Here is a 25045-nt window from a genome sequence, read left to right on the forward strand (position 1 = left end):
TCACAGCTCACAGTAAGAGGGTCTTTGTACTGTAGCTTTGGGTGGAGAACCCATGCTTTTCTACAGAGAACTCTGGTTGTAGACACAAATCCAAACTCTTTAAATTTGCTACTTCATCAATGTTTTACAATACCTCTCTTCATCAAGGATAATAGTGCCATCTTCTGCCACTTTCACCCGGGGAACGAGGAGAGGACCATCATTGCTTTCTTCCTCTTCCACATTTTCTTCAGCTTCAATTATGTTTTTCTCTTCAGGTCTACAATGCAAACAAAATATTGAGCTTTGCAAAACATACAAACATTTTAAAACTAAGCAACACTCTTGCAGTATGTACCATGGATTACAAAAGAAATCGTCGTAATCTGTTATTGTTCAATTTAGTACTAAAGCCACAGGTGTTCAAGAAACATGTACAGTTGGACATGGGTTGAATCATAGATCATATTTATGGTACTATGGTAGAAGAGGAGAAGGGTTAAGGCAACAACCCACTTGGTAATGCAACATGCACTAGGATTATGTTAATTTATACCTACTTAATATGTAGATAGATGACCAGTATCAAAATCCAACCCCACTGTCTCAACCTCCAGTGCAGATGATGCACTGAAGTGTGTTAGAATCAATTTTCATAAAATACTACTGTATGAAGATTAACAAGCTACGTTCAGTCCCTTACACCTCTAAAGTTTCAGAATTATATGCCAATGGTTCAGCAAAACGTGTGAATATTTCACAAATGCCTGATGAAATGGCAATAATGTGAAGAAACGATAAAAGGGAGCTTAATAAAGGGGAAGCTAACATGCAGGAAAAATGCTCTGAATTTTTATGGGAAACTTCTCAGTTTTTCAAAGTAGGGCTTAAGTAAGTATGGAATGTATTTTGTGAGAGCATAGGTTACAAGTACGCAATACATCAGGGTCTTATTTTTTTTTGATAATCAAGTTTATTGGTTTTTGAGAACAAAGCACAAGATACAGTGGTAGCGAAATCAGGCACATTATTTAGATAATGTACAATTGAGAGAAAGACAACATAGACTTGTAAGGCACTTGTGGAGTGAGTAAAGCACTTGCTTATAAACATTCTTGTACACGACACACTTGCACCCCTGAACTATTTGCCCCATATCTTGCCAAAAAGATTGAAGTAGCCCAGGGCCTCAAAGAGGGACTCCTCCTGGGTTCCGCACCACTCCCGTTCTCCATTTCCGCATAGTAGGTGGGTTGGCCTGGGACCAGAGTGCCGCTAGATCGCGCTTCGCCACCACCACCGCCATTCTTAGGAAGCGTTTATCGGCCCGGGAGCCATCGAGGCCGTCAAACACCCCCAGGATCAGGCATAGCGGGTCATGGGGAACCTCCCACCCTAGGGTCTGTGTGAGCTCTAGTTCCACCCCCGCCCAAAATGGTGCAAGGACGGGGCATTGCCAAATCATGTGGTAAAAGTCCGCCGGAGCGTGGCTGCATCGCGTGCAGGATGGGGAAGGCAGCAGGTGGGCGCTGTAGAGGCATGCTGGTGTGAGGTATGCCGTATGAAGGTAATAGAATTGGACTAGACGCAACTTGGAGGAGGTCGTCAAGGTCTTGGGGGCCATGAGGGCGTCCCTCCAGTCCGTGTCCTACAGGGGACCCAGCCACCCTTCCCAGCGGGCCCGTAGCAGATCCATGGATGCCGGCCATTGTTCACTAAGGAGCGGTAAATCGGCGACACCCCCCCTCTGCCCAGGATCTCCGTCATCACTTGGGCCTCCGGGGGGTTGAATTCCGGGAAGGAGGTGGAGACGGAATGTGTATTTGGAGGGCATGCCTTAGCTGTAAGTATTTATAAAATTGGGAGGAATGGAGGGAGTAGCGTTGCTGCAAATCTGCAAACAATCTGATGTGGTCCCCAACCCAGACATCTCCTAATAGCGAGATCCCGATGTGGTCCCATCGACGGAAGTCTCGGACAGACGAGACCTCCTCCAGCCAAACACCACTCCACAGAGGCATCTGCCTGGTGAGTGTCCGAGTCCCATTTCGTGTGGCGTAAGGCTGCTCGCCAGGCCATAAGTACCGTTCAGGTGACGAGGGGAAGGGCCTGTGGCACGGGGGTCCCATACAGGTAGGCTTGGAGCTGTGGGAAGTCTCAGAGAGACGAGACCTCTTCCAGCCAAACACCACTCCACAGAGGCGTCTGCCTGGTGAGTTTCCGGTCCCATTTCGTGTGGCGTAAGGCTGCTCGCCAGGCCATAAGTACCGTTCTGGTGACGAGGGGAAGGGCCTGTGGCACGGGGGTCCCTTACAGGTAGGCTTGGAGCTGTGGGAAGTTCATGGACGTGAGCTCCCCTGCACGCCAGGTCAGACAAGCCACCCGCGAACCAGTCATGGATCAAGATGAGATTCGTGGCCAAGTAGTAGAGATGTAGATTGGTTACCCCCATGCCCCCATCATAGGGAGGTACGCGGCAATGTGCCAGGGACATTCGTGGCCTTCCGCCGCCCCACCGTCTATGTCCCGAAACTAACTTCCTGGGCGCTGAAGGGTAATATTTTATAAAATGTATAAAAAAGGAGGACCATCATTTAAAAAAGGGCACTCCTGCCAAGGGGGTTGAGGGGGAGAGATTGCCATTTCCTGAGGTCCGCCTTGGCCCTGGTGACCAGGGGCGTGATGTTCAGTGCCCATTCGAGTTCTGGAAGGAGGGCGACCCGCACCCCCAAGTACTTGAATGACTGCCTGCGTACGGCAATGGTCGTTTGCCAATCGAAGCAAGCCCGGGATGGGTTTAGGGGGACCAGTGTGGATTTCGCCGGGTTGAGCCTGAGGTCGGAGACCCGTTTAAAGGCAGAGAGGACGTCCAAGCATCTTGGGCCTGAGCTCTCTGGGTCCACCAGGAAAAGGAGGACGTCATCGGCGTATAGGGCAATCTTGTCAATCTGAAAAGGGTCCCAAGACTAGCCTCGGATGATGGGGTCTTGACGTACGAGGGAGGCCAGGGGCTCCATTGCTAACGCACATCAGGGTCTTATTAATCATTGTGACAAAAGTATATACAGGAACAGGATATAAGAGACACAAAAGAAGGACTAGGAAGAGTAAGGCTTTATATGCAAGGAATTTGCATGCAATGTTGTAGACTACTGAACACGTTCACGCAATGAAAAATGAAAGACACAATGTGGAGCCGAGGTTAGAGATTTATAGTGCAAGAAAGGTCCACAATTTACATTCATTCTATCGCAAAGAATAACAGTTGGGAGAAGGCAGTAGTGAGGAAAATGGATAAGATGTTGGGAAGCACTGAAAGCAGGAGTAGGGATTACAGTTTACCACCCTCTGAGTGCATAACGCATACAGAAGAAATTCAGATAAGCAACCTCTGGTACAGCATGAAAAATATTTGCTTGAGTTAGGATCATCTGCCCAAAACTGAAGGCATCAAATGCCCGTCTAGCTCATTTTCAGTTTAGGACTAATCCTTTTCTTACTATGCACAAAATGAGTGGAGTGCATGCAGCAAAGTGCTTCAGCGCCTTGTCCGGTGTAATAAGCGCTAAATAAATTCAATTAAAATTAAGTGGAGTGGCATTGAGTGGAGTGGATTGTATGAAGTAGAATGAAGTAGCATTGTTCAACATGAAGTGGAGTGGCATTGTGTGGCGTGGAGTGGCATTGTCTGGAGAGGCTTTGTGTGGTGCAGAGTGGAGTGGCATTGTGTGCTGTAGAGTGGAGTGACACTGTGTGGAGTAGAATGAAGTATCAATGTGTAGCATGAAGTGGAATGATACTGTGTGGCATGGAGTGGAGTGGCTTTGTGTGGTGTAGAGTGGAGTGGCTTTGTGTGGTGTGGAGTGGCATTGTGTGGAGTGGCACTTTGTGGAGTGGCATTGACTGGCAGAATGGAGTTGTATTGTGTAGTGTGAAGTGGAGTGGCATTGTGTGGCATTAAGTGGAGTGGCAGTGAGCCATGTAGAAAGTGGAGTGGCACTGAGTGGACTGCAGTGGCATTGTGTGATACTGCGTGGAGTCATATTGTGTGATCTGGAGTGGCATTATGGGATGTGGAGGGACACTGGTGTGTGGGGTGCAGTGGCACTGTGTGGAGTGTATTTCAGTGGTATTTTGTGGAGTGGAGTGGCAAGGTGCAGAGTCGACTGAAGTGTCATTAAGGGGAGTGGAGTGGATTTGCGAGGAGTTAAGAAGAACTGCCTGGAGTGGAGTGTGTGTCGTGGAGTGGAATTGTGTGGAGTGGCATGGCGGGAGTTCAGTGCAACTGTGTGGAGCAAATTGGAATTGTGTGGCATGTAAGTGGGTGGTGTGGAATTGTGTGCCATGCAATGGAGTGGAATTGTTTGGCATGGACCCTTGTGGCGTAGAATTGTGTGGTGTGAACCGAGTGAAGTAGAATTGATTGGAATGGAGGGGACGCACTTTACTGTGGATTCTCTGGCGCTGTGAATCTCATGGAATGGACTGCATCAGAGTGCTTGGGAGGCCAGGCTGAGGTGGGACTTTGTCCCTCATCATTCCCCGTGTCTAAGGAGGGGCCCTAGTTCATTGATGCTATTAAAGCATTGCATCAGCTCCGTAACGTGGCAAGTGTTTTATGGTGATTTCTCTGCCCACTGTGAATCTCATGGAATGGACTGCATCAGAGTGCTTGGGAGACCCTGTTGGGTTGGGACTTTGTCCCACATCATTCCCCTTGTCTAAGGAGGGGCCTAGGTCTTTGACTCTCTTAAAGAACGCATTAGCTCCACAGGGCGAGACGCACTTTATGGTGGTTTCTCTGCCCGCTGTGATTCTCATGGAACAAACTACATCAGATGCTTGGGAGGCACAGTTGGGGAGGGACTTTGTGTCCCAGCATTCCCCTTGTCTAACAAGGGGCTCAGGTCCACTGGCAATATTAAAGCGCTGCATTAGCTCTGCAGGGCTGGCCACCCCGGGCTTGTGAAGACCAGGCCAAGAGCATCCCTGTCCACGCCCGTCAGCAGTCAGAAGAGGCCGGGTCAGGACCACTCCCTTGGCCTTATCTCTTGCCTTTTGTCATTTTTTGTTACATGGACAAAAGGAAAGCTGCTTTTAGTTCCACAGCGGGCAAAACAATTGCTACCACTGATTTTTTTCTGGTCTGCGCCGCAGGAGTTCTCGAGAAGGAGATGCATCTATCCCTGGAGGGGGTAAGGGCCAAGTCACCTCCACTTGTTTCCCCTGATGAGGATATGGGACTTTATGTGTCTGAAGATTCTCCTCGGATGCCATCTCATTCAGAGAGAACTGAAATTGTTTGCTCTGATCGGCCCGATAATAGCCACTGAACACCCTGATAAAAAAAAGAGAGGAGGAAATTTATGTAAGAAGATTTTCATCTTATCTAAGGGGACTAACCAAAATCAGGACATTGTAAAGGGTACTCACGCTTATTTGAAGTCTGATGAAATTTTCAATAGGGTTGAAACCATAATGAAATTGTACTTAAAACCGCTACAGTACTCTCTTGAATGCATAGGAGCTAAACATTCTCAACTGTGTAATTTATTTTAAAGGTTTTATATAGCGCTGGCTAGACCCGGAGGTATCAGAGCACTTTACATGAGAATCAGATCATAGTTACAGGTTAAATAGTTACAAAGGTTACACAGTTATTAGAGCATGGTAACATAGTTACTTGTAAGGTCGAGATAAACAATAAGCACAAATACGTATGGGAAACAGCAGGCAAGGGGAGAAATTCAGGGGAGGGGGGTAGGAGCAGGGAAAGTAGACTGATAATGAAGGCAGGAAAGAGGAGGGGAGGGTGAGAGACACCGCATGGAGAGAGGAGGGGAAGGGCGACGGGGACACAAACCGGTAGACGAGTCAAAGCAACGCCCTAAGTCCAGTAAGCTATGATCCCAGGGGAAGTGGTATCACTTCCGTATCTCTGTTGCGAGAGGCTCCCTTTACGCAGTGGACTCTCTAAGAGGGGGCTCTGAGACTCCAAGGCCTACATACTGGATCCTTCCCCAAAAAGGGAAGAGGGAGTGCTTTGGCAAAGGGGTGCCATACCATACCTCAGCTGTGAGTGGCTCCCTTGGCGCAGTGGGCTCTCTCAGCAGGTTCGCTGAGACTCCAGAGTATAAATATTGGATATTTCCCCAACAAGGGGAGAAGGAGTGCTTAGTCAAAGGGCACAAAGGACAGGGGGCTAGGCAGAGTAGCAGGCAAGGGGAGAGATTCAGGGGAGAGGGGGAGGGGATAGGAGCTAGGGAAGTAGACGAAAAGAGAAAGAGTACTAAATGGGAACATATTTAATTAAGGAGTTATTATATAGCGCTGGCTAGACCCGAAGGATTCAGAGTGCTTTACATGAGGAACAATAATGTTTCAATTAACATCAGTTCAAAGTTACATAAGTATCAAGAAAAGCATTTAAAGAACATAGGGGACAAGGTGAATGGAGCAAGGAAGGGTAAGGGGATAGGGTAAAGGGGCAGGAGGAAGAAAAGACGTAGAGACGAGGGGAAAATCTGTCCAAGGTCCGGCTGGGTAGGTGACGGCAGGGGGGGGGGGGAGGCCATAAACCCATCTCCTCTTTAGCTACCTGGTAGCTCCACCACTATTGGGGTAGCCCCACCGGGCATCAGTCATAATAGCTAGGTCTCAGTCGAGGGAGGGTTCCCAAAGTAAATGTCCTTGAGCAGAGGAGTGTGAAAGGCTTCCCTCATAAGCAGCAGGTGTTCGGTAAAGGCGATATAAGTACTCCTAGGCTGTTACTCCATATTCTCTTGTGCAGCTCTAGTAGGGCAACGTGTCTCTTGCCTCCTGTTGTGCTCCCCATTTTCTATGCACTGCCTGGCGCCATCTTAGGGTCAGGCATCCAGGTTCTGGGCATGGGGGTGGCCTGGGTGGAGGGAAATAACATGGATGGTTGGGGGTGTGGAAGCAACACAGCGGGCACACCGGATAGTTCGCGAGTAATCCACAGTAATTCAGTTTAAAACCCCCAATCACCCCCTTTGTGAGCACATTGTCTGAAGGGACAATAGAGCGCTGAATCTTCACCAAAGTACACAGCCAAATAGCAGATGCAGAATCTTAGTACATCTAGGCCCTGGAGGCTTGCTGGGTACAAGATTTAGCTTTTTTCCTTGGAACTCATCTTAGAAATGAAACCCTGATTCATATGGGAGTGCAGGTAGAAGTAGAAATTGTAACTTCTGCAGGGTTGATAATAGGTTAACATCAATATCTGTTACCAAACAATTCCGTTATTACAAGGACATATACTAAGATGTTAATTGTCAGTCCATCAATCCACCATGACATTGAACTTTTTGTAGTCTTCTTTATTAGTGAAGACTTGAATTCAAACAGTACAGTTTGAATTCCCCTATTAAGGTAACACTGCCCTCACCTCGAGTCAACAGTACCTCAAATGTCTCTGGGAATGTGTGTGGGGAGGGAGACTTGCCCTCAGTGGTTTCGGATGGCCAACTTCATACATCTAATGCTTCCATCTCTTCAGCCCCTTGGTCTGTTGTCACGAAGAGGGTACCTCCGAGCTGGAATCCAAGGAGGATGAGGTCGGATGATGGTGTGTTCCACATCAAGTAGAGATCCTCCTCTGTTTTCGCAGCCTGTAAATATGGAAGCCTAGACAGGAGAACGGGACATCTAAGAAGACATTGATTTGGACATATTTCAACCTGGCTCCTTTAAGTGGCGTAGACTGCCTCCACACTCGGCTCCTGAGGACGCCGTCATCACCCACGTGGACGAAAGCCTGGGGTCGGGAAGAGGATTGGGGAAGGAAACGTCAGGGAGAGACGCCACAGCGAAGACGCTAACTGGAGAACGAGCCGGAGATTAGTAACCCCCAGAGTCCACAAGGAGACCTCCAACGAAGAGATGCGCCCGCTGGGAAGCGTGGAAACCAACGAACCGGTGAATTACCCCGCCATGCTCCCAGAGGAGCGTGGCTTACACAGTGTTATCAGCCTGCTATCAGAGTCCCACGCAGAAGGAAAACGGACGGACAGACCAGGAGAGCGAAGTTCCCTATAAACACTACAAGGAAAACTAAAGCCAAGGAACTGAAAAGAAACCAATATTACTGAATAATTCCCTACTGGTCCCGCCTGGTCCTTACACTGGTTGACACATGTACAAGGTGTCATGTCCGATCAGGCAGACCGGTACAGGCATGCGGAGCGCACATATAGTAATGGCCCAGAATGCCCTTGGCACTTGCCATAGGACTCCAGGCAGGGAATCCCAGGTATTGAAACCCCCCTGCAGTGTGTCCCTACGTTTTAATTTTGGCTAATGCACCTAGACTTAAAGTGGGGCAGTTTGAGTCTATTGACCAGCTGATCTTAAAACTTTCCACTGGTTTATTAAGTATATGGGCTTTCTCTCACGGAAAGTGAGCTTGTATGTATTTATGGAATGACATGTTACTAATGCTGGCTATATACTTCCTATAAGATACTAAAAATGTACATGTATATCCTTGTCCTGGTTACAGTGGAAGCAGTTTTAATAAAAACAAGTTTTTAAAAAAAAAGTATATGGACTATGATCCCTCTTTATTTGATCAAATCCTTATAGCCAAAAGGGTTGATTGGGTGGGGGCATCACCCAAGGCCTTCTCTGGAGACTGTTTAGTGGTCAACTTCAGAGATCCAAATATAGTCTTGGGTTGTTTGACTCGATCAAAACACCCTTTTTCAGGGATATACCAGATATCGGTGTTGCCACTGAGTTCCTTTTACAAGCCCTGTGATTTCAACTCATCCCCTTTGAATCCAGTTTCAAGTTCCTTGACAGGCCATAATGATGTGCATTGGGCAGATAGGTCCTTTGGAGTAACTCTTAATAACAAATTTGCTCCCCTGGAAGGGCTGGAGGGGCGCAACTGACTGGTTCACGTTCCTGAGGCAGAGCTTCTTAGTGGGTGAGGGGGGTTTGGAGGAGGGGTGAGAGCAGCAGACTGCTGAAACAGTGGAAAAGTATAATATCGCCTCCCTGAGTGGGCAATGCACGGATGATGTTTTACACTTCCTCCTTTTAGAAACTTCCCTTTTAATTGATGAGAAAACTCAGCCAGCTCATGGGGAGCTAGATACTATCTTATCGGCCTTGTGTAGAAAGAACAGTACCTGTAACATTGTGCCCCTTCCTGATCCTTTCCAACAGTCCTCAGGGGAGTTGGAGCCTGACAAATTAGCAAATGGAAATATTGCCAACACTAACCTCCTTATAGATAATTCTGACTCAATTAAGATCCTATCATGAAGCATAGCAAGCCTGGGGAAACAGCTGGAAGCGTTGGACTGGCTAGAGATAGTGGCCTTAACCTCACGTCATCTGTTTACAAGAAACTTGGGATGAAAACTTGGGATGAGAACCCAAGCTACATTGATGGATACAGTACATTTCACACCCCAACTTCCCCTTCAAATGCTGGTAGGACAAAAGGTGTTAGGGAAGCCACAGATCCTTCAACAGATGTCCATGAAGTAAAATGGTTCGACCATTTTTCCACTATGTACTCAAATAAGTCTTTGATCATTGCTGAAGTGGACCCTGTTGAGTCACGACCAAACGCGAATCCCCATACCTTAAATTTAGAGGAGATACCAAGGGTAGTAATGAAAAGTAGTAGAGGAAAGGCGCTTGGGCCAGTTTGAGGTGGCTTTGGATGTCTACTTGGATTATGAGGGTCTTTGGGGCTCTTTTATCACTAATGTTTTTATTGCTAATGTGAGCTTAGACCCACCCCTCTCTTGGAAAAGCTCAGTTATCATCCCAATATATTAAAAAGGGAGAAATCGGAGGCGAATAATTATAGGCCAATCTCTTGCCTGGACCTCACAACTGAAATGATTGGGCGTATACTGTTGCAGAGATTTGAGAACTTGGCTCACCCGAAAAATATTTTGGCAGACATGCAATATGGATTTTAAAAGGGGGTAGGTACCATTTACCAATGTCTGAACTTGAGCATCTTAATAGCCAAGTACAACATCGCTAAGAAGTCAACTGTCGGAAAGTGCCCCTTTTTGCATGGTGGCCTTCTCTTTTTATTGAAAACAATAAGAGAGAGTAGGGTGTTTTACAAGAATGTAGGGTGGGAACTCCCGGTCCCCTGTTCAATATTACACAACAAAGAGAGGAGTACCCCCTGCAGGCGTAACAGAGAAAGTCTCTGTGCCTAAAGCTTAAGGCTTCATGAAGAGCTTGTGCCCAACCGTGAGTGAGTGACTGGATGTCTACTCGAGCGTGGAAACATAATCCAAGAGGATCGTGTTTGTAGAGACTTACTTGTAGCTTCTGCTCCTCAGTCGGTAAACCTACTTGGTTACCAGGACGGTACGCCCCGTGGGAATCCCTGAAGCGTATGGAGACGGGGAGCTTGATATTAGGAACTCCGTCTTCCTGGAAAGGGCGTGGTTGGACGGGTCACGTGGGTTAATAGCACCAATCAGAGGACTGCGGTTCCAAAGTGAGGCTTGGAATACGGTAACTATGGTAACCCTGAACGCCCATGGTTCTGGCCGGGATCGAGCGGCTTCTCATAGGTTAAGTCCTGCCGTTCGTTATTGAAACAGCAAAAACTAGGTATCGATGGGGGAAATGGAGCTTAAACGAGGTGGAAGGTGTGTTACACCTCCGGTACTTATTTGATGGGGATTGGGACATGGCAATCATGCCTATAGGCGTTTAGTAGGGGAAAGAAGATTGGACGCAGTTTGTTATTGCATCTATATCGTTATTATACTCAGGGCACGAGAAATCTTACTATGCCACTTGGCATAGATGATAGAAGCTCAGACTGTAGGTTAGGGGGTATGTGCTCGTAATGAATGTGTTGGCAAATTACCCCATGACAGAGCCCCACGGGATATTGTCATTCAAACCTGTCCTATGGGTGGACAGCCTGTAAACCCATCTTTGCTCTTTCTCAAAAAGACGTTGAGTTAGGTTGTGACCCGAGTTTACTTGTTCAATAATTGTCCATTGAAGGTAGTCAGGCGTATGTCCTGCGGATAGATAATGTTCTGTTAGTCTGGTCATGGACTTCTTGCACCTGATCGTACTTCTATGTTCCCCTATGCGTATTTTGACCTTCCTATTGGTCATACCGATGTAGTGTAAATTACAGGGGCACGTTATTCTGTAGACCACATTCTCGCTGTTGCAATTGGTGTGGCCTCGTATTGTCCAGATCTTCCCTGGTTCCAGTTGTAGGGTCTTGGTGTTTGTTGTCAATGAGCAGACGCTACAGTTCCCACATCTGTAGTGGCCGGTGACCTTCGGTAAGCCCCATGCATTTAGTACAGTTTCATTTTCTGCAACTTTAGTGGCTGGTCTAGTGTTCACCACTGCATCCTTTATACTCCTTGCCTTTTTAAAAGAGAAAAGGGGTTTGTCCCAATGCATTTTGCCGGAGTTAAGGATCGACCAATGTTTATTTATTATACTGGTTACATCATTGGAGACCGTGTTATATGTAGTGACACATGTAAGAGGAGTATCCTCCAAGGGTTTCTCAGTATTTTCCAACAGTGCTTCCCGTGGTTGGTTGCGTGCACGCTTTTGGCTCTTTTGTAGGATTTTGTCTGGGTATCCTCGGTCCTTTAATTTAAGGGTGAGGTCACTGGCTTGTTCCTTGTAGTCTTTTAATTTACTGCAATTCCTGCGGATGCGTAAATATTGTCCGTATGGAAGATTCTCTCGCAAAGGCCTAGGGTGAAAACTCTCGAATCTAAGCAGATTATTCTTTGCTGTGGGTTTGTAGTGTGTTAATGTCTGAAAACTCCCATTCTCTTTTTTGATTACAAGGTCAAGGAACACCAGAGAGCTATGGTCCTTGACATAAGCGAATTTCAGATGATCGTCACAGGTGTTCGTCCAGTTGAAGAAAGAAACTAGTGAGTATTCTGAACCATTCCAGATTGACAGCACATCGTCGATGTACCGTTTCCATAATAGGATGCTGGAGCTGTAGGGGTTTCTCTCACTCAGTATATATTTCTCTTCAAAATCATGGACGTAGAGCCCAGCCACGCTGGGGGCAAAAGAGCTCCCCATCGAGGTTCCTCCCGTCTGGAGGTATAGTGTTCCCTCGAACTCAAAATAGTTCCTTTTCAATGCCAACCTCGCACACTCCAGAATAAAGTCTCTTGGGGTCCTGGATGTCCATTCTTCATTTGCTAGAGCCTTTTCAAGTACCTTCAGAGTTGCATCCTGGGGGATGCTAGTATACAAACTCTCAATATCGAAACTCACCAGGATGGTGTTCTCGTCCACAGTGAGATCGTTGAGTAGTTGTAACAGGCTCTTAGTATCTTGGAGGTAGGTGCTGGTTTTTTGCACTAGTTTTTTGAAAAACACATCACAGAAACGTGACAAAGGTTCTAACAGAGAACCCAGACCGGAGACTATTGGTCTGCCTGGCGGGGGGAGTCTGCTTTTGTGCATCTTCGGAAGTATATAGAAATAAGGTGTTCTTCCTTCACTTTTGCACAAAAAATCAGCCTCCTGTTTCGAAATGAATCCTTCCGTTTCCCCATACTCTACTAGTGATTTAATCTCACCGCGTAGATCTTCCGTAGGGTCCGTTGGTAGTCTACGGTTGTTTGTTTCGTCTGATAATAGCCTTATGCATTCAGTCTGGTATGCTGATTTATCCAAAACCACCACTCCACCGCCTTTATCCGTGGGTTTTATCACGATCGTTTCACAGTTCCTGAGGGTTTCTAAGGCGAGTCTTTCATTCCTGGTCAGGTTAGTAAAGGTTTTTTTTGGGGTCGTCTTCTCTATTTCGTTGAAAACCGCTTGCTCGAATGCGGTTATTTCCACTGGGATTGTGTGTGGCGGTGGCACAAAGGTTGATTTTAATCGTAGGCCTGTCTCATTAGGGTCATCATTGGTAGCCATCTCTTCCTTTTTCTCAAAAAAAGCTTTCAGTTTCAGTTTCCTAAAAAAGGAAGACAGTTCACACTGGAGTCTGAATTTATCTAGATTGGCCGTCGGGACAAAGCCAAGGCCTTTGTTCAGTACTTGTTCTTCTTCTTTGGAAAGGGGCCTTGTTGCTAGATTCGTGACTAGGTTCATCTGTTGCTGGGCCCTGCCTGTGGAGTCTTGCTCCGTGGTTGATTCGGGTTCGGCTCCTCCGATCCCCAGTGCACTTGGTTGCTCTGATTGCCCGTTCTTCTTCTATCCCTTCCCCTTCCGCGCCTGGCTAAAAAAGGCGGTCTGTAGATATTTGGTGGGTAGAATGGCTGTTGGAATGGAGGTTGCCATCCATACATTTGAAAATTTGGGGGGTGATTAAAGGGATCCGGATAGCCTTGCATCGGTACCGGGTTTTAAGGTGGCCAGTTGCTTTGCATCTTCCCACGTCCTCTTCCTCTTTGTTTAGTACTCCCATTGCTCGAATTGCTACTTGCAGTGGAAGCATTACTTGAGGCATTACTGGATGCATCAGAGTAATCGTCTGCTTTTGAGGGTGGTACATATTCCGGGTCAGAATATGGATAAGCTTTGACCATAGAGAATTTTTTCAGGTCTTTTTGAAATTTTTGTACTTTCTGCTGCATCAGGTTCTCCTTGTAGTAATTAATTTCCCTGTTGAGCTCATCCAGTTTTTTCTTGTAACCGGTAATGGTGGTTTTTATGTGGCCCTCGGCTAATTGGATGTCCACCTGTATTTTGTCTGATAGTCTTACAGCCGTTTTTAAAATGAGGACTATCCAGTCATGTGTACAGTGCCAAGCTATCGCAGCCCAATCCTTACGAAAATCGGCATCTTCTAAGAAGATACGGGGTGCGTTGGTTACAAGTAAACCATTTGGTGCCATACTTTTGCTCAGATATTGTTTCAAAATGGTGCCATGGAGGATTGTTCTAATCCTACTCCGTTTCAGCTCCGTTAGGTTCTCCCAATCTGTGGTTTGTGCAATACTCTGTGCTATGGTCGCATCCGCGAACAAGGATAAATCTCCCATGATTTCCTCAACCTCCTCAGAGGTGTAGGAAAGACCTTGGTTCTCGCTCATGGTGGCAGATGGTTCCACGTAGAGGTGTGAATTAAACTATGTGTTACTCTTGCAGCTGTGCGCTGCCTAAATTATTGAAAACAATAAGAAAGAGTAGGGTGTTTTACAAGAATGTAGGGTGGGAACTCCCGGTCCCCTGTTCAATATTACACAACAAAGAGAGGAGTACCCCCTGCAGGCGTAACAGAGAAAGTCTCTTGCCTAAAGCTTAAGGCTTCATGAAGAACTTGTGCCCAACCCATATACAGGACAAAGCATGTCCTTTAAGAAGACCTCAGTCTCTTTTTGCCTAATGCACAAGTTACTTACCTTCGGAAACAATATATCTGTAAGAAAAAGTAGTGCATGTTAGATTCCTTACCTTAGAATATCTCCAGGCGTCAGACTGGATCCGGAAAGTTTTGCGTAGCAGTACCCCTGAGCGTTGGTAGGCGTCGTCTGCGGCTCCATGTCCGTCGTCGACGTCGTTGGCGCCGTGATGACGTCGTCGGAGTACTTAGACGCCGCCCTCGCGCGCTGATGTCAGTTCTTATACACAGCTTTTCCGCGCCAGAAACGCAGAGCCATGATAAAAACCGTCACTGGGGCCATCAAAGGGAAGAACCTTAACCCTAGATATCAGTTCGCAGAACGGGGAGGATGGGTGGGGCGGTAAGGAATCTAACACTAACTACTGTTTCTTACAGATATATCATTACCGAAGGTAAGTAACTTGTGCATCAGAAAGAAACAGGTTAGTGTTAGATTCCTTACCTTAGAATAGATACCCCAGCAATACCAACCCCGGTGGTGGGTCTGCGAACCAATGATCACACCAGAAAGTCCTGGAGAACAGAACGGCCAAATAGCCATCTCTCCGGACTTGGCTGTCCAGGCAGTAGTTTCTAGCGAACGTGTGCAGCGAGGTCCACGTAGCTGCCTGACAGATGTCCTGCAAGGGGACTCCCCGACCCAGGGCAGTAGTAGCCGCCATGGCCCGAGTGGAATGGGCACGCAGCCCCACAGGAGGCTCCTTTTTAGCCAGTGACTAACAAGCCTTTAAGCACAAAACGACCCACCGAGAAATGGTTCATTTGTGCACCGCCTGCCCCTTCTTAGCTCCCACGTAACCAACAAAGAGCTGGTCGTCCACCCGGGACTGGCGAGTGCGATAGAATGAGAGCACATGTTTTGGGTCCAGACGGTGGAGCCTCTCTTCCACTTTTGAGGGATTCGAGGCGAAAAGAAGGTGGGCAAGGTGATGGACTGCCCGATGTGGAAGGCTGTGTCTACTTTGGGCAGGAAAGAGGGACGCGTTCTCAAGACAACTTTGTCCGGATGGACAGAGAGGAACGGAGGTTGAGAAGAAAGAGCCTGGAGCTCACTCACCCTCCTGGCAGAGGTGATGGCAACCAGGAATGCAGTCTTAAGAGTTAGAAGACAAAGAGGGCAATTATGAAGTGGCTCGAAAGGAGCGTACATCAAATAAGTCAGAACAAGGTTCAAGTCCCACTGAGGCATCACGAAAGGAACAAGAGGAAACATGTGAGTGATGCACTTCAAGAATCTATTTACAACAGGGGACTTGAAAAGAGAAGGCTGATCAGGAAGACTTAAGAAGGCTGAAATGGCAGAGAGGTAGCCTTTGATAGTGCCCAGAGCAGAGCCCTGCTGGACCAGAGAAAGAAGAAAGAGGAGAACCTCTGAAAGGGGTGTAAAAAGGGGATCCACAGCCTTTGCTGTGCACCATGCCACAAATCTGTTCCACCTTCAGGCGTATACCGATTTAGTGGAGGGATGCCTGGCTGTCAGAATCACATCACAGACTTCAGGAGGCAAGTCAAATGGCCTCAACTGTCGCCGCTCAATCTCCACGCATGGAAGTGGAGACTGGACAGGTTCGGGTGGAGGTCCGTCCCCTGCTGCTGCGACAGAAGGTCCTCCTGAAGAGGCAGACAAATCGGGGATCGACTGACATGCTGAGTAGCTCGGGATACCAGTATCTTCGTGCCCAGTCCGGAGCCACAAGGATGACTTGGGCCCGATCGCGCCTGATCTTCTTCAGCACTCTGGGCAGAAGTGGTTTAGGCGGAAAGGCGTACAATAGACCGCAGCTCCACTCGCGACGAAAAGCTTCTCCGAGCGAGCGCGTTCTCTTCGGTGGTGAATAGATCTAACCAAGGCTCTCCCCATCGTTGAAAGAGGCCTTGCGCCACGTCCGAGTTCAGACGCCATTCGTGATTCATCATCCACCGGCGGCTGAGTTCGTCCGCCCTGGCGTTCAGGGAACCTGCCAGGTGTTGAACCACCAGGGTGACGCCCTGGTGTTCCAGCCATTGCCAGAGGCGCAGAGCCTCCTGACAAAGGGTCCACGATCCCACCGACCCTGTTTGTTGCAGTACCACATGGCGGTGGTGTTGTCCGTGAACGCCTGCACTAAACTTCCCCGAACAGAGGGAAGGAATGCCTTCAGTGCAAGTTGGATCGCCCACAGCTCCAGAAGGTTGGTATGGAACCGAAATCTCAGAAACCATTCTTAACGAAGATACCGACATCGCCTTCCTCACTGAAACCTGGCTCAAAGACCACTCTACACCCATCATTGACCTTCTAGCCCCCCTGGCTACTCTGTTCTCAGAAAAGACAGACCTGAAAAAATTGGGGGAGGTCTAGTAATCATTTTCAAAGAAGAGCTACAACTCTCCCCAATTACTAACACTGACTACACAACTTTTGAATACTTAGGAGCTGAACTTAAAATGAAAAGCTCCCCCAACACGCAGGGATGTGGAATTCCTATAGCCCGACGCCCAGGACATATTGTTTGGGGTCAAGGGCAACAAGTTTTAATGTGTATTTTGTCCTTGGGACAAGTAGGCCCAACCCCCTGCAGCACAAACCCTTTGGCTGCCAGTTAGCAGTAGCACATTAAGGGCCAGGGAAGGGCACTGCCTGAAGTTAAGTTATTATTTGTGTCCCTATGTCAATGCTGTTCAAACTTGTATTAATGCTTCATTAATTGAAAGCCTTTATTATTAGGGTGCGCGCTCTAAGTAAATGTAAGTTCTGACTGTGGTTACAGTATAAAATGTGTACTCGCGGTTTCAAAGTTTAGCAATATGAGGCTATGCATAATGCTCCCAGAATTCTCTCTGATTAGATGCAAATATTTGTAGAAGCTTGAGAGCAAGATTAATGAATCTTTGCTTTCAATATAAAATGTTCCCTAAAAAAGTGAAAGTAGGAAAAAAAAAAACATTTGCTACACTACTGGGAAATTTCAGGTACCGTTTCTTTGCAGCATCATTTAGTAAGATGTGTTGATGCATGTTAGTATTTCGCAAAAATATTCATATTGGAAAATCAGTGTAACCAGTTTCAATAAGATTATGAGTAACATAAAAAATAAACAAGCATTGGCAAAGCCAGTAGGTCTAAAATTAGTGGTCAGCTTTTTAGGGTTGCCAAGATGTGACTTGTTTTGGCATGGTTTTTGTAAAGCCTTCTTGATGTGAGAGCTGCCGGGCCCTCACCATTATAACAAACATTGGCAAAAGCAACAACAACAAAAATTGTTCTAAAAAAAGCACACACTGCCACATTAGTTACTGCCACTGAACAAAACTACTTTGTGTGCCAATATACTACATGTGAAAGAGCTTAATGCCGTCACTCACAGTGAAGCAAGCCGATACTGAGAGAGGGAGAGAGAATTTTAATAAACACAAAAGGTTGTGGTTAACGCCAGACCAAATTAAGAGCCCCATTATTAAAGAAAGTCTCAAAAGTGTCCTTACATTAAGTGCAGCTATATGGCTTTCGTGAATTTACAAGAATTTATAGAAGTAGGGCAAGAAATGTACTCCTGGAAAATATTTGTGAACTGCAGTTTATCATGAGCAAATATGCATGTGTAGATTTGCTCATGCGAAAACCCGAGTGTTTATACGGTCATTTTCCCATCAACCACTTTTTTCCCAACTCTGGAAGAAGGTTTAAGTCTGCCATTGTCAGGAGTAAATTTCCAACATTTCTCAGTATGGGAAAAGATTAGAGAAGAGTTGTTGAAAACCCTTAAAACATGCAAGTTAGTAGATTTGCACAGACTTAAAGGGCATTCCAACCCTGGAACTATTGCTTACCACTACCTTCAGTCCCAGTGTGTAGATCTGCAGAAACATGGCAACATAAAGGGATTGCTAGTATTCAAAAACTACTACGGTATGAGTACTGGCATAATCAGAGAGGCTATATAAGAGCTCTTATATAATTAAATTGCTGCCATAATTTGTTGCCGAACCACATGGCACCCAAGGGACAAGTGGATTTTGTTACAGGACAAGTAGATTTATGAAGCAACTTGCCCCATGGACAAGTAGATATTTCAATAAATTCCACACCCCTGAACATGACTTCATAACATCTACCACCCTCCTGGTGAACCCCTTCCCTCTGTCGAAGAACTATCAGACCTTCTAACTAAATCGCTACTTTCCAACTCTAAAAATATCTTCCTTGGAGATCTTAACCTACACTGGAATTAACCCGATGACCCTGCAATCAACCTTCTTAATAACCTTCTTGAGATTACCGACCTCAAGCAACTTTGCCACTCCCCAACCCACGCCAAAGGAGCTATTCTAGACGCCATCATCTCCAACCCTGATCTGACATCCTTACCCAACATCATCCCTATCGACTGGTCAGACCACCATCTCATTCTGCTCACGATCTCCCCCCCAGCCCTCCCATCCCTATAATAATAAACAATAAAACTACAATTGTGACCAGAAATCTTGAGCAAATCCCACCCGGCGCACTGGAACATAAACTCCAATCCCAACTCAGTCTCACCCCCCCCTCTTCAAATGCAAATGAACTCACTGAGCACTTTAACAAAACTGTCTCTGAAGTTTTAGACCAACTTGTCCCTCTGAAAAGTAAAACGCTAAAAAAATGCCCCCTCTAAATCATGGTTCACCCTAGACCTTAACAAAGAAAGACGCCCACTGAGACTGGCAGAAAGAACCTGGAGACAAAACCCTTCCCCATCCCATCTGGCTCTCCTCAGAATTACAAGATCCTCTTACAAAAAACACATCTTTTCGGAAAAAGCATCATTCTTTCGTCTACAACTCTCTCGTGCCAAAAACAGACCTAAAGAACTGTTCAACATTATCAGAAATCAAACATCACCTGCACCCCTTAACCCGATTGCCTCCACTAAAAAATGAGAAGAAATTGCCAACTTTTTCTATGAAAAAAATTGCTAAAATTGACCGTGTCTTCCTTGATACCCATCCCTTGCTCAGCCCTCAACACCCCCAGGATACTACACCCTATCCACCCCTCCCTTTGAAAACACCCCGACTCCCTCACTCCTCTTCCCATCGCACACACCCCCTGAACCCCTCACCACCATCCTACCGCTTAAAAATAACACCTCATGGCATAATTTCCACTCCGTTTCCGAACGGGAAGTCTTCAACATCCTAGCCAACCTCAAACCATCCTCCCACACTAATGACCCTCTCCCATCCGCACTCGTCCAAGATCTCAAACACATCATTGTCCCCTACTGGACCAACATCATTAACGCCTACCTCTTAACAGGGAGTGTTCCCATCTCCCTTCAACTAGGTCAAATCACTTCCATCCCCAAAAATCCCAAGGCTGACCCCAATGACCTTAACAACCTCCACCCTATCTCCAACCTCCATCTCCTCTCCAAAGTCCTCGAAAAATGCGCCCTTCTCCAATTGGATAAACACAGACACATTCAACCTTCTCGACCCCCTTCAATCTGGCTTCCGCAAAGGTTGCAGCACTGAAACTGTAATGCTCAACATAGTCGACGATATTCACCTTGCCCTGGACAAGGGCGAGACCTACCTATTCATCCTCCTCGACCTCACCGCTGCACTTGACACAGTTTACCACCCAACCCTACTCAATACACTCAAAGATCGCTTTGGTCTGAATGTGACGGTCCTTAACTGGTTCACCTCCTACTTCCAACATAGAAGCCAACAAATCAAAATTCAAAACTGCCTATCCAGACCAACCTCCGTCTCCCCAGGTGTCCCTCAAGGATCCATCCTCTCTCCCGCCCTTTTCAACCTCTTTATGGAACCCCTTACCCTTATACTTAAACAAGCTAAAATCAACTATCACCTGTACGCTGATGACACCCAACTGTACTATAAAATAAAATCCCATGCCGATATCCTACACCTTATCTCTGCACTAACCAAGATCCAAACCTGGTTCCATAACAACCATCTTAAAGTCAACCCTAACAAAACTGAGATCATCATCTTCTCTCCCAAAAACAACCCTCTCTCCATCCAAACATGGATGGCTGACCTTAACGCCGTAAACTACTCTCTCTCCCTCGCCGAATCTGTCAAATCACTAGGCATCACCGTTACCAATAATCTCACACTTAACTTCCATGTAAAGAACTCAGCAAAAAGTGCACTTTTCACACTCCGGCATTTAAAAAAAATCAAACCTTTTATTCCAGCTGAAGACTTCAAGTTAATTATCCAATCTCTGGTCCTATCCAAAATCGATTTCGGAAACGCCCTTCTCTCTGGTGCACCCAAAATCTACCTTGCCCCCATTAAATCCGTCCTCAAACTCGCAGCTAGACTAACAACTAACTGTAAACGTTGTGACCGCATCTCCCCTGCCCTCAAGACCCTCAAATGGCTCCCCATCGAAGGCAGATCCTCCTATAAAATTGCCTGTATTACACACAAAGCCCTTTACCAGAAGACCCCATCCTACCTCTCAACTAAACTTAACAAAGCTGGCTGTGCACGAACATTGAGAAGCACAAACACTCTTCTCCTCATAGCCCCACTTCTAAAAAAAAAAAAAACGCCTCGAAATCCCGCTCTTTCTATGGCAAGGCCCCAACCATCTGGAACGCCCTCCCCATAGACCTTCGATGCATCCCCTCCTATTCCAGCTTTAAAAGAAACCTCAAAATTCACTTGCTCACAAAATTCTGGGGAAGTTAAATCCCTGATCTCCTTTCTGACTATTCTCCTCCTTCCTCCTGTAGGCAACTCCGCCTACCCCCCGCACTCTCACCCCCCTCCTGACACCCTCCACACACCCTACCCCTTACTATACCCACCCACTCCTTACTTTGTCTACTGAGCCCTCCTTGTCATACTGTAAATGTACTATTTGTAACAACTTACTGGTTCTTTCAATTGATTCTGTTTATCCTATATGTACCCTTCTCCCTATGTACTCTTATTGGTTCCCTATATTTTTGTCTGACCGCCTGTATAATTTGTCTCATTCATTGCTATTGTTGTTTTTCTTGCTGATAACCATTGCTGATGTAAAGCGCTCTGATACCCTAGGGTGGAGCTAGCGCTTTATAAAACCTTCAAAATAAATAAAATAAAATAAATAAAATTCTCCCCAGGATGGGCTGGGTTCACGAAGGGGAAGCTTGCCGCCTTTGTGGGGTGACCCCGACCATTTGCTGCTCCCAGCAACTGCCCCCCCAGTTCTGACCCCCACTTTGGGCAGGAGAATTGATGGGAAAACCAAGATAGGAGGAGAGGTGTGCCTACCCTTGCCAAGCCGACCCCTCAGGTGGGGGAGGCGTGGCGAAGCACAACTCTCAGTCTCCACCATCATGAAGATGAGGGGACCCAGCCAACCAGTGAGGCTTATGCCCCCTCCCACTGGAGGGTGGCATAATAGGGGGTGTACCCATCCCAAGGAAAGGACCCATTGGTCCCAACCTGAACCTACCTGAAACGCCCCTAAAATGTGTATTTAGGGGCAACTCTGAACCTTGCCTCCTCAAACAAGAAGAAAGAGGAAGAACTGAAGAGCCATGCTGAGGGAAGAAGAGGAGGACGCCAACAGACTTGGCCCCAGCCCTACCATCCTGCCCTGACTTCGACCTGCTCCAATGGAATCCCAGGGTGTTCAGCAGCCAGCAGCCCCCCAGAACCCGGAGGACCTGCCTTTCCTAACAAGACTGTGTCTCCTGTGAGCACCCGATTTGCTCATCAACAGGCTCTGGTTCCGCCAATTCCGTGAGTCTGCACCACCACTGCACCCGGAGCCCACAGCCTGAGTTTGAGTGGCCCAACACCACAAGGCGGTCTCCTCCACGATCCTGAACTGGGATCTGGTGATCCCTGACCTACCTCAAGTCTCCCAACTACACCTGCAGCCCATATCTGGAGGAGCCCGCGACCAAAGCTGGTAAGGGAAACCCAACACCAAAACATACCCCTGTACCTGACGCCCCATGGCCTTGGGTGGGCCAACCGACGATGTCCTGGCATCCCACGAGATCCCAACTTACCTCTCCAACCGGTGGTCGCCTCCAGACAATGTTCATGCCCGAGCCTGCAGTTTTTGTTCTGACCAGAGCTTCCCCAATAAAATCAACAGGGCTCCTGGTGTTGATCCAGCCCCATGCACCCAGCCGCCCCATTGCCGCTGTGGGGGTACCTTGGGTGCTATCTTGGATCCCCCTTTGCCCTGAGCTAAACCCTAGGAGCTATACTCCCACACGCAAGTGGAGTGCCCGTGAGCAGCCACCAACCGGAGGCCCCTTATCCCCCACTGAATAACATTGGGCTTCAGCACTCTGCAACCAGACGCCCTAGTGCTGCGGAAGGTGTTCTTCGAGTGCATCCTTGACCCTGGGGGAACCCTGGTTCTAACCTCAGAAACCAAACTCCCACAACCAAGTACTTACCTTTAAACTGATAACTTAATGTCCTCCCATAGGATTGCATTGACTGCTTTTCTCTGAAAAAAGTTTTAATTGTGGAGTTGGAAATTGTATGAGAACTTAAGAAACTGTGTGCTTACAAAAACGGACTTACTTCCCTTTTATCTAGGAAAGATCCCAGTGTGATATTTAGGCATATCACACTGAGTAGAAAAAGTAATCTAAAAAGTAGTTGCAAAGTAACGGAAAAATAATTTCAACTATTCTGAACAGTTGACCTACCTGTAACAAAGCCAACTGCATTCAACTGTATTATACCAGAAAATAACTATTTTTTTACCTGCACCAAGTCTGGCTTGGTTCTAAAAATAAAAAACAACAAGGAAATATTTTTATACAAATCAATTGGTCTGAGTTCAGTCTTTGAGAGTCTGATATCGTTTCTTGCCTGAGTGCATAGAATAAATGCTTAACACCACCCTCTAATAAAGCCTTCCTGCTCGCTCACACTACCACAAATACAGAGTAAGGTATTATCTATTGGATCTACTGGAATCCCTTATTTTGGGATAGTATTTACAGAGCCAGCTTCCTACTGGAACCATCTTCTCCGCATGTATGGTTGTCTCACATTCTAAACTGGTTGATCATGTCTAAGATGGGCGTAGAGGAGAGCATTTTGAATTTTATGAGCCAGTTGTAATCATAGGCGATTGCCTTTAGACGTTATGGAAGGAACGGTGAATGCACAGAACCTTTTAACATAAAAATCGGGGAGTAAAGCAAGAATGTGTCCTTGCCCTTCTCCTATTTTCCCTCTATATGAACAGAGTGGAATCTGCATTATTAGAGTCAGCCAAGGATATACCTTACATAGGAACAGACCCCCCTCAAATACTCTTTTTTGCAGATGACGCTGTGTTAGTAACAAGAACTGGGAGAGCGCTGCAAGGTTTAATTGATAATTATATTACTTTTATGCAGGAGTTAGATTTACTGGTCAAGGACAGTAAAACCTTTACTATGATATGTGGGACAAGACCAAAAAAAGACCGGTGCACTTTATTAATAAGTCTAGGTTGTTGGAGGTGATTTCTTTTTCATATCTGGGCATCCTTTTAGAGAGCAACCATTCCTGGAAACCGATGGTATCTAATAGAACTACCATGCTGGAAAGGTCAATTTTCAATCAGGTGGCTTGTAAAGCGCGACTACTCACCCGTAAGGGTCTCAAGGAGCTGGGGGTGGGAGAGGAGGCTGCTGGTCAGTCGAAGAGCTAGGTCTTGAGATCTTTTCTGAATTGAGGCAGTGTTGGTGATTGCCTGAGGTGGAGAGGCAGGGTGTTCCAGGTCTTGGCTAAGAGGTGGGAGAGAAGGATCTTCTTCCGGCTGTGGTCTTGAGGATATATCGGACGGTAGCCAGGGGCTGTTGGGCGCAGCTAAGGTATCTGGTGGGTGCATGAAATACGAGGCAGTGGTTGAGGTATGCAGGACCCGCATCGTGTAGGGCTTAGTGGTCGTGTGTGAGGGCTCCAAGGTGATTCTTTTGTTGAATGGGACCCAGTGGAGATCTCTCAGGTGGCTGGTGATGTGGCTGTGGTGGAGATTCTAAGTGTTCTACAAGTTCTTGAGGAGTATCTGGATGATGCCGGCGTAGTGTGTGTTGCTGTAGTCGATTCTAATGCTGGTGAGTTCATGGGTGACAGTCTTTCTGGACTCGGTTGCGATCCACTTGAAGACCTTTCGGAGCAGGCGTAGTGTGTGGGAGCAGGATGATAAGAGGGTGTTGATCTGGCAGTTCATGGTGAGTGAGGAGTCCAGGATGATGCAGAGATTTTGTGCGTGATTTGTGGGTATGGAGGAGGGGGTTCCAAGTGCTGCGGCCCACCAGAAGTTGTCACAGGTGGAGCACATGGAGGAGGACTTCGGTCTTCTCCGAGTTGAGCTTGAGGAAGCTGCTCTTCATCCAGGTGGCAATAACCTTCATTCCATTATGAAAGTTGTTCTTGGTGACTGTGGGTACATTGGTGAGTGAGAGAATCAGCTGGGTGTTGTTGACATAGGAGACAATGTTGAGTTAGTGGTTACTGACGATGGCTGTGAGCGGGGCCATGTAGATGTTGAAGAGAGTGGGGCTCAGGGAGGAGCCCTGAGGCACTCCGCAGCTGGTCTCTGTGGGTTCCCAGAGGAACGGTGGTAGTCTGACTCTCTGTGTTTGCCTGGTGAGGAAGGAGCGGATCCATTCCAGGGCTTTGTCGCTGATGCCAGCATCGTGGAGTCTTGTGTGTATAAGGTGCGGAGAG

The 25045-nt window shown here is 47.0% G+C and overlaps 1 protein-coding gene across 3 annotated transcripts in view; it reads right to left on the reverse strand.

The window, feature by feature from the left end:
• The window catches only part of BDP1 (BDP1 general transcription factor IIIB subunit), a 1449812-nt gene that overhangs the window by 1339351 nt on the left and 85416 nt on the right, over nucleotides 1–25045 (reverse strand). For all 3 annotated transcript variants that reach the window (XM_078675286.1, XM_078675285.1, XM_078675287.1), the window contains exon 5: nucleotides 134–259. In XM_078675286.1, the coding sequence (XP_078531412.1) occupies nucleotides 134–259 (126 nt within the window). The remainder of the gene's footprint in view (nucleotides 1–133; nucleotides 260–25045) is intronic.

Source organism: Lissotriton helveticus, chromosome 2_1 (genome assembly GCF_964261635.1).
Source record: "Lissotriton helveticus chromosome 2_1, aLisHel1.1, whole genome shotgun sequence".
Lineage (NCBI taxonomy): Eukaryota > Metazoa > Chordata > Amphibia > Caudata > Salamandridae > Lissotriton > Lissotriton helveticus.